Source organism: Chiloscyllium punctatum, chromosome 10, assembly GCF_047496795.1.
Source record: "Chiloscyllium punctatum isolate Juve2018m chromosome 10, sChiPun1.3, whole genome shotgun sequence".
NCBI lineage: Eukaryota > Metazoa > Chordata > Chondrichthyes > Orectolobiformes > Hemiscylliidae > Chiloscyllium > Chiloscyllium punctatum.
This window is the reverse complement of record NC_092748.1, coordinates 50762672-50773485: the sequence shown is the minus strand read 5'-3', so window position 1 is coordinate 50773485 and position 10814 is coordinate 50762672. Positions and strand designations below refer to the sequence as shown.

Here is a 10814-nt window from a genome sequence, read left to right as displayed (position 1 = left end):
CAGCCTTATTTCTTTTCCTATCACCCTTGGCCCAATATCCTTGACCAGTTTTGCTTGCTTTCCTACCTGCTACCCTCTAACTTCTCACTGCACTTCCTCTTGTCTCACTTCACAATATTCCAAGTCCTGTTCAACAATCTCCCTTTGTCCCTCATCATCCCCTTCTTGCATCCCAATTGTTTTCACTGTTCTTTCCCCGTCCAAAGTCCTAACCTTCCAAATCTCTTTTCCCAGAATCTCAATTTCCTGGTCTATTCTTCAATTATTCTCTTGTATACCAGGCTATACTTATTCAAGTTTTTCTCTCCTGTGCACAAACTGGCCCCAGCCACTTGAGTGGGGATCAGATAACAGTAGCACAAAGTTCAGGATATTTTTCTGGTGCAAAGTTTAAAAGGTGTTATTCACCCAGATTGTTGGAAGCAGTATTTGGAAAATGCAAGTAAAGCACACTTAGTCTAATTTATTGGTGTATTTAACATCTTATACTCCTGATTTGAAACAAGCATGAACTTGATAGATTCACTGCAATGATACAAGCATGGAATCAATTTGGTAACATGGTGGGCCAGTTGCTGCTTTGACTTCACTGCATTTCTATGTTATGAAGATGTGGGTGTACTGTACCTTTAAGAGAGTTAAAAGCTAGCAGTGACAGCACCAAGTATTCTCAATAAGACATAATGCAAAATATGGTCCAGCTACTGGAGTAGCTGGTTGCCTGGAGATAAAAACAGATTCAACTTAGGTCATTCAGTTTAAATTATACCCTAATAAAAAAACCAAACTCCAAACAAGTTTGTATTTAGTATATTGACAATCTTAAAAGTCAATGACACAATCCAATGTTTTGGGGATAAAAGACTGGGGAAAATTGAACAGTTGGGAGAAGAACTGCCAAATCAACGATATCTGCAACTGCCCAGAGAATAGCTCTCTTAAAGGTACCTTTATTGATCAGTAACCTGTAAAGCTGAATCCCCAAGAAGAACAAAAGAAGACAGGAACAAAGAGAAGGATCAAAAGTTGCCTGGTTTTGCTTTGTAAATCTTAATCAGCAGTTTTATTGGACTAGTATTATAGAAGGGAAGGTAAAAGATAGGCTAGAGGAAAGAGTTGTAAATAGTTGTTAATTTTTACTTTAAACAGTTCTTGGCCTCTCAAAATTTCATTTATTACTGCATGGGATAAATTGTTTCTGTGTTGCTGGTTTAAATTAAGAAGGACAGTTTACCCAGTGTTATAACAACTACTACGAGTATCTGAAACATCAAGAGATAACAATGACATCATGAAGACTGTGCATACAGCTGTTCACAAGCCTCACTTCAATTTAGTTCCCAGTTGTATGTGCTCCATAGTCCCATGAAATGTCATTTGTACTTTGATGCGACAAGGCTGGAAAGCCAATTGATGCCATTCAAACAATGGAGTGAGGGTAAAAACAAGCATTGATTAAGCAGAGAGCTGCATGTTCAAGGGTTTGAGAGAGAAAATTCAGATCCAGAGGAGTGGTAATTTGAGTTTTTGAGAGGTGTTCACAATGGCAGATTTAAGCAGGTACAGAAGACATTATCTGAAGTGAAAACAGTTAACATGAACTAATGTGGAAAGCTGGGATGTTAGCTATTTCAATGTGAATATAGTTGAGGGAGGAGGAGGCAGGTCCCACTGGCAAGGTAAGCTTGTGGGACAGGAAGGTTAAGAAATAACAAAGGAAAAAAAAGAGTTCATAGCAACAAGGAACCAAATTTGGCCCAATGTGTCAAGAGAAATGAAAGAGTGGCAGAGGCATAGAAATCTCATTGTTTTAGTCTAATAAAGAAGTAGTTTATGGGATTCTCACTTTTCTTGTTAGAGGGGAGGGTGGAGAGGATAAGCCAGATGGGTTTAGCCAGGGTTACATTGCATTCCTAAAAAAGGTAGGAATTTTGGTAGAGGACAGCAGATTCAAATTGCAGAGTGAATAGGTGACTTGTGAAAAAGTACCAGATATGTGCGAAACAATGACCATTTCCAACAAATGAATAGTAAATTGCCTTGCCCTGGCCTGTAAAAGGTAACCAATCATTGAATTCTTTACAATCACCACCGACCAAAGTTCAATGTGACCAGCCAAATTCAGATCTGGTCAGGTAGAAACTAATATTCTGCAAACTAATTATTTCCTAAGTGCTTCCTTCCTCAATGGCTCTCTACTGACAAGGAAGTTTGCAAAGAATGTGACTGGCTTATGTGTCACTTATGTAGGCAGGTGTAGCTTCATCACTGCTGAAGCAGCTCAGTGTCATTCTGGATAAAGCAATCCCAGCCACAGAGTACAACCGACTTGCATTTAGGCTGTAATGTTCACGACAAGATTCATTGCAGCAATATACTCGATTCACTTCAATAGTATTTTGTTGAAAAGACATTTCGTTGCCAGTGTCCAACAATAGAATGGATTCTTCCAGTGTACAGCACTTGCCAGATACTACTCAAAAGGTGATCAATTACATTGACAACCAATTTAAGATAAAAGTAGCAAGTGCTGGAGTCACTCAGGTGGTCTAAAAAAATTTGACAAGAGAAAAACAGAGTTAACAGTTCAAATCCAGTGTGACTCTTCTTTGGAGCTGGAGTTATCTGGAATGCCAATAAAGAGTCATATCAGATTCAAAATGTTAATTGTTTTTCTCTCCACACATGCTGCCAGGCCTGCTCAACACTTTCTAATTTTAATTCAGATTTCCAGCAGGGGTTACCTCAAATTCTCAAGATACTCACCATTCTGACTTGGACATACACTGACATTCATTCATGAACAATGTACCTAGATCGTGTAGTTCCCAAGTACCTCTGAGTGAGCACCATCACTATCAAGAGAACTTTTTCACACTATAGGCAGATGTAATAATTGTGACCTTACCATCATTACGCTCTTGCAGAGTATTATCTTTTAAAAATATTATAACACGAGGTCTGTAATAGATACTAGTTGACCACATTTAGATGATTTTAATAAAGTTATAAACTATTTTAAAAATGCTTAAGTGATTCTCAAAAAACTATTTAATATCATAACAACCAGATTTTATACATCTTTCAAAGCTGTCAATTTGCACTTTCAGTCGAAATTAATTCAATAACATTGTGAGTTTATGTGAATTGCACACACCTTTTACCTCAAAGCAACCACTATATTATGGCTTAAAACTTGGCCATTTAGGACAAAAGTGAGAAAGTCATACGCCATGGCAACAGACCCTTTGGTCCAACTCGACTAAACTTCCCAAACTAAACTAGCCCCACTTGCCTGTGTTTGGCCCATACTCCTCTGAACCTTTCATATTCATATCAAAATGTCTTTTACATTTGAAATTAACTGCATCGACCACTTCCACTGCCAGTTCGTACCACATATAAAACTCCCTCTGGGTGAGAACATTGCTCCTTAGGTGTCTTGTAAATGTTTCTCCTCTCACCTTAAAAATATGTCCTCTAGTTTTGAATTTCCCTAAGGAGGGGGAAAAACCCATTGCTATTCACCCTATCAATGCCCCTCTTCATTTTATAAACCTTTGCAAGGTCACCCTTCAACTTCCTAGACTCCAGTGAAAGAAGTCCCAAACTATCCATGTATCTCAAATCCTTTAGTCTGAGTAACATCTCTTCTGAACTCTCTCCAATTTAATAATATCCTTCGCAGGCCGACCAGAACTGTACACAGTATTCCAAAACTGACCTCACCAATATCCAGTACAATCTCAACATGATGTCCCAACTCCTACAATCAATTGCCTGAGCAATGAACACAAATATGCTAAGTGGCTTCTCGACCATCCTGTCTACCTGCAATGCAAATTTCAAACAACTATGTACCTAAACCCCAGGTCTCTCTTTTTAAAAACACTAACCAGGGTGCTATCATTAACTAAGTAAGTCCTGACCGTGCTTGTTTTACAAAAAATGCAATACCTTAAATTTATCCAAATTAACCCCCATCTGCCACTCCTCAGTCCATTGGTCCAACTGATCAAGTTCCATTTGTGATCTCAGTTAACCATCTTCACTGTCGAACATACCAGCACCTTTGGTGACATTCACAAATTTACCAATCGTTCCTCCTAAACATATAAATTTATGAACACCATGAGGTGTCCTCAACATTTAGGTGGTACAGAAATTAACAATGCTGCTTCACAGCACAAAAGAACCGGGTTCAGTTCTACTCTCAGGCGACGGTGTGTGTGGAGTTTGCACATTTTCTGTGTCTGCATGGGCTTCCTCTGGGTGAGTCTCCCAGACTACAGATGTGCAGGTTAGGTGGATTGACCATAGAAATGCAGAGTTAGGGGATGGGTTAGTGTGGACTTGATTGGCTGAATGGCCTCCTTCTACACAGCAGAGATTCCCTGATTCAGTTGAGAAATATAATCAGTAAATAGCAACATTTTGGTTTCCACAATACAGCTCAGAACACTAATTTTACGCATGTAAAAGTAAAATCAAACTTATTGGTGAAATTATAGACTAAGAAAAATTGCATTTTAAGGAAGTATTCTTAAGTATTGTTAATACCTTTAGCTTAAGCTGTAGTGCAAAGTTAATGCTTTGAACTAACTTATACTGACTTGACCAACCCACCCACAAATTTACAGCAGTCAATGCTAATCGCCATTAATTCACAAAAGGCACTTTGAAGTAATAATTTTAAAATCTAATATACATATTAACTGTGAGCAAAACAAATTCTATGCTGGATATAACCTTTTCTCAAATTCAAGCTTTGTGTACATAATTAACTTCACAGTATTTCCTTAAAATCAAAAGAAAACAATGCATCTACTTACCAAACTCAAAGATCTGGTTGACCTTACTGATTATTAGTAGAAAGAGATCTTACTAAAACCTAAACATAATACAAATTGAACGATATAGGTGCTTGATAAAATTCTTCACAGGTGTAACATATCTGCACGATTTTTATTTCAATTGACAAACAAAACATTTACATGGAACAAGAGAATGTCAAATCCTCTATAAATGCATTATCAAAGATATCACTGTCCACAAAATAAATCTGCACATCTTTCAGATTTGTCCAAAAGGAAAATTGTTTGAAGGGTATTTCCTCAGAATTTATTTGAAAGGCAGATTTTTTTTTTTAATTACAAAATATGACAACTGGAAATAGCAGTTTGTAAAGTTCCAGTGGAAACTACGTACACATCAGCAGTTCTATGCAAGACGTGGTTCCTTCTCTTTTCGCTGTGGCATTGACACTTCCCCAAGAGCTCTGGCAATGCAGTTTTCCCAAATAACAGCATTGTAAATTCTGTTTAGTGTCTTCTTGGGGAACTTTCTCTGCACCTATCTTCGTCCTTTCTGTAATCCTTAGAGCGGTCAGAATATCTGCTTTCCTGACGGTCATGCTTTCCTGATCGTTTATCCACACCATTTTTTGGGCGGTCCTCCTCACTATTTCTTGATGTCATATCCCTGCGGCTTCTCTCTTTAGATTTTGATTTTTCTCTTCTTCGACTGTAGTGATCCTGGCTATCTTTACTCCTGGTGCTATTTCGGTCATTTTCAGAACGAGAATGGTTTCTTGTGTCTTTTCTGCTTTCAATACGTTTATCTGTGAAGTCTCTGTTTCTGTCACGACCCTTGTCCCGATCAGAACATGTCCGGTCTCGTTCGTGTACCTCTTCTCGATCATGCCGAGTCGGTTCATCTCTTCTCTCTCTGGACTGTCTGTAAGTTCTGCCACTGTTTCTATCCATTTTGCTATCCTGCTCCTCACTGCTGCCACCATACCTGCTTTCTTGCTTTTTTCCAGATCGCTTCCTGTCACTTGGTTGTTTTCTACTGTCTGCCTTTTCTTGCTCTTTCTTTTTATTCTGTACCTTCTTGTTCTTTGAATTTAAATCATCTGTTAAGAAAAAAAAGTCATCAACTGTAAATGCATGTGTTTAATGTTGTTTTTTTGGTCGGCTACCTTATCACAAAGAGAGAGATATTATGCAAAACTCATTTCAAATTCAAATAGAAGTTAAATTATATAAATTGTTAATACCAGATTAGAAGTTGTAATTTAGCATCCATGTGTTTGCCTGCTAATTTGAGTTTCAACTTAACTGCTGATTGCAGTTGCATTATTTTAATCACAACTTCAATTAGAACTTACAAACCCAAAGAAATAACTGAAGCATATAATTCAACATGCACCAACACTTTATTTTATTATGGCAAAACTCTAAGTAACAAAACTGCCCTTCACATTGTAATGGACTATCAAAACAGTAAATATGAAATTTACATCGTGGCCAGGGAGAAAAGAAAGAAATATGGTTCTCCAGAACAAGCCAGAAAAATGTGTTAAAATAGATTGAGCCGGTCAGTTCCATAACTCAGTCCTTCTGCATGATTCAAAATCTGAGATAAAATGCAATTGAGATGCAACAGTAACTTTCATGTTATCAAGCTGCATTTGGGGAAGGACAAATAAAATCACTTTCTACAAAATGATATTTTCCCAATGGCTCAGATTTATTAAGATAGTGGATATGAACAGTGGTTTCAACAGATTGCTTGCAGCTATTCAGGACTACTGTGGGTAAATGCATGAATTTACATTACTTTCTTCATCTCCTAAGTGCCTATTTAATCCCAAAATTTATCAGTATTTAATGAGTCTTCAATCCATTTTCTTCAATTCCAACCACACCAGAAGTAAATGGAACTCATCTGTTCAGAATAATTTGCCCCTTGGGGCACATTTACATGCTTGATGCTTTTTATCATCTCTCAGATAAATTTACAATATTACCTGTCTCTGCAAATGAAAAATATTAGCCAGAGAGCTAAAAACAAATTTAACTGTAATAACATGAAGTTCTTACACTCTCCAATATCCATTTCAAAATTTCAGAAGACAAATGGGAACATCAATTCAAAGGAACATTTGAAAATCAATTTAATTGAGCACACAGAAATAACAACAGTAAAGCAGCTCATCCATGCTCAGTTTGACGGTTGCAAAAATCCAACTGCTATTAAGGCTCTGTCTGTTCAGGTCAAGTCAAACAGATACATAGCTTGCACTTGTGATCTGTGCCTTAACTAAAGATACAAATTTTCCCTTTTTGCTCTTCACTATAATGGATCAGTTAAATTCAAGTTGTCACAATCTGTCTACCACAAAGCATACGAAGAGATTAAAAATACTAAATTTCTGATGGCGTTAGTTCACTTTCAGATTTCTATTTAAAATTACATTTATATACTTTCGAAAAGGTTAGAGAGCTGGAAACTGTTTGAATTACATTCATGAATGCTATTCTCCATTAAACAGCACTTCATAAATGCCAACTTGTTCTTTTGACTCAACAGGTGAGAATGTTAACATATGTGCATTGTGCAAATAATCAATTTCCCAAGAGTTTATGAAACCCTGTCAACAAATTAAATTATGTCCGGTCTAAACAGAATATATAAATTGTTAAAACCTTTCATCACAACTGTGGAAATTACCTGCCAAACTCCTATTCTCAATATACACTATACTGTCAAACTGAATTGCAGGGCTAAATTATTCACTTTAGATCAAAAGCAGCATTTCACTCATGATTGCTGTTTGCACTTTGTCTGATTGCACAAGAGAATGTTGGAGGTTTTCAGTTCACTGCACAAAAGTGAAACTATGCAATAACTAAATAATTGATGACATTGATAAATAATAAGATGACCAAAATCATTCAGAGAATTCACCACAAATACTACTGGAAGGGAAGCATGTAGCAAAAGGGAACACTGTGCCTGCAATAAATTTGTCTTTGCCCCTCTCAGGTAAGGGAGGTTAAGTAACTGCTTTCACTAATTAGTGGTAGCAGTTTGAGGAACTTATCAGAAGACAACAGCTGCCGTGGAGTGATCCTTCAACAAACAGTCAATACTTTCAGTGAGAGAGAAAGGAAAGGGGAAAACCATGTGGTACAGCCTGTGCCCTGTAACTGTTCAGTTAGCACAAATGTCCAAGTTCCTGCACCTGAATTACAGTCTTTGCAAAACAACGTCCATTAGATTTCAGCTCCAACATTGCTAAGACATGAAATGGCTCTTGAAAATGTCAGTATCTGAATACACCACACCTAAATTTAAGAATTTTTGGAAGCCACATTAGAAACCCAGTCACCAAACATATCACATTTGGGAAAATAGGTTTGGGAAAACACATGGGTTTTGTGCAACATTTAGGCATAAATTTTACAGCAAATGAGCAATGTTGGAGGATGATTATTTGTATTTTTAAACAGTAAAGGGAAGCATGGATCAAATTCTTTTTGGAGAGGGCGTGTGGGGCAGCAGGACAAAAACACAGTGAAAGAGTACAAACCTGAAACACTGCTGCTGCTGCTGGAAGATGAGGAGTCACTGTCGCTCGATGATCCAGAGCTGCTGTCACTGTCACTGCTGCTGCTACTGCTGCTGCTTTCAGATCCTGAACCAGTGGAAGAATCTGAATCAGACGAGGATGAGGATGAAGAAGAATCTGATGATTCAACATCCTGCCGCTGGGTCATTATTATTTTTGGTGCATTTTTCAAGTGCTCTCGCAATTCATCTCTGAAGTAGATGCGTAAAATGAATATTATTAGAGCCAAACACAAATTAAGTGAAATACTGGGTTTAAAAAATATATAAAGAGAATTAGGGAGGTATACATACGTTAATCCTCCAAGACCAATAGAGGTAAAAAAATTGATAGCAAATCGCGTATTGCGTGGATTATCCCTGGGAAAGAGACCTTCAAAGAAAGGCTGTAATGTCCTGCGAAAAGTATTTATTAATAAAAACTTAATTTAATCTTAATCATGAAATTATGTCAATCTTCTGTTTTTTGAATCTCACAATAATCAAATTATATATTTCAATTTAAAAAAAAGTAGATATATTCAAGTGTTAAACAACAAACTTCAGGAATTTATTGTTTTTGTCTTATGAAGTAGCTTTCCCAATTGAGATGAGAAAAAGCTAGTTTCATTTCAAACTTTACATAAATAGAATTTCAGATGTAAATTTATCTCAATTCAGTTCCATGTATATTGCAGATTGCCTTGGCAACATTTAAAAACATTCTGCACATGAAATGGTTTCTTTCAATTGTAACATTGTCATCATTTCAACAGAGTTATGATCTATATTCTCTGTGAATCTATTTATTGCCATGATGTGGAGGAGCTGGTGTTGGACTGGGTGGACAAAGTTAAAAATTTCACACTAGGTGACAACTACCTGATGAAAGAGCAGCATTCCACAAGTTAGTGCTTCCAAATAAACCTATTCGACTATAACCTCGTGTTGTGTGTAGCATATGATCTTTGTAAGGTTGACATACACATCTCAAAGGCAAGGTTGCTTGAGCATAATCCCTGTTTGTCCCCTGTTCTACAAATGACCAATTACGACACTGCTGCATCCTCATTTTTTTAAAAACGTTTTCATTCACAGGAAGTAGGCTTCACTGACTGAGCCAGTATTTACTGCTCATTCCTATTTGCCCTTCAGAGGGCAGTGGTGAGCTGCTTTCTTGAACTACCGCAGTTCATTTTTTCTAGGTAGACCCACAATTCCATTTGGAAGGAACCCTCAGAGATATTGAAGGACCTGTGCTGCCGACTGAGAACACTGGTTATGTCCGAAAATAAGCCCGTCAGAATGTAAATGGTGTACTTCAAAATACAGTAATTGACAAACCCCTAAGAGTTGCATAAAGTATTCGAAGGGGTATTCAGGCTTGACTGACTCCACAGCAAATGTCAAAATCATTTGAACTCATGAGAAAAGTAGTTGGACTTGAGTTCTGAAGTTGTCATATCAGACTCAAAATTAACTCTGCTTTTCTCTCCACAGATGTTGGCAGACCTGTGAGATTCTTCAGCATTTTGTCTGTTTATTTCTAGCATCCACAGTATTTTGCTTTCATTTCAAGTCACTGTGCTTGCTGTTTACAATGGAGATTATTTAAGGTACATAGGATTGCTTATCAGGGCCATCTGTGGAGTGGCTTAGCAGTTAACAGATTAATTCAAATTACTTGATATCAAAAAGAGACCACTTAGGTTTTAAAACCTCATGTGCCCATAACTTTCTAAACCAAAAACGAGTGAGTATTTGAACCAAAGCTACAAAGGATTTTCCTGCTTTCTTACAAGAAAATGTGCAGCAATGTGGAATTCTTCTCTACTTGTGAGCTAAAGGTAGTGAGAGATTTCAGTTCAGGGAAGTTCAACCAAATTATTCAGAGTGGGACATTGACATGAATACAAATTCAACCATCCGTTCCTCTTGTCTTTCAGTAAAACGATAGTTGATCTGATTATGGCCTCAACGCCACAGTTCACCGATCCGTTAACTCATCATTGTCTTTAAACTATTTAATCCCTCACCTCCAATGCTCTCTAAAGTGCAAGACTCTAATAAATTCCTAATCTCCTTTATTGATAACTGCATGCCCTAGATTTATTCTGTTCCACATAGAGAAAATATCCCTTCAGCATCCACCCTGTCAAATCTCCTCAGTATCAAATATATTTAATTCTTCTGAATTCCACTGAAAATAGGACCGGCCTGTGCCAATCTTTTTCATATCTTAAATTAGAACAAGGTTTCTAAACTCTGTTTCACAACCTGTTGACAGGCACACTTGCCAAATATATATTAGTTATTACAAATTTATTTCTCAATTGAATGTAATCAATAACAAATATAAATTTTGGAACCAGATCACTTAATTGCTGTAGTTATTACAGGAAGGATTTAAGTCTCACAAG

At 37.1% G+C, this 10814-nt stretch overlaps 1 protein-coding gene across 2 annotated transcripts in view; it reads right to left on the bottom strand.

Moving 5' to 3' along the window:
* Positions 1-4948: 4948 nt before the first annotated feature.
* Positions 4949-10814, bottom strand: part of cwc22 (CWC22 spliceosome associated protein homolog) — a 108602-nt gene continuing 102736 nt past the window's right edge. For both annotated transcript variants that reach the window (XM_072579094.1, XM_072579095.1), the window contains 3 exons: positions 8710-8811; positions 8378-8607; positions 4949-5914 (listed from right to left, as the gene is read on the bottom strand). In XM_072579094.1, coding sequence (XP_072435195.1) covers positions 5322-5914; positions 8378-8607; positions 8710-8811 — 925 coding nt within the window. In that variant the 3' untranslated portion in view covers positions 4949-5321. The remainder of the gene's footprint in view (positions 5915-8377; positions 8608-8709; positions 8812-10814) is intronic.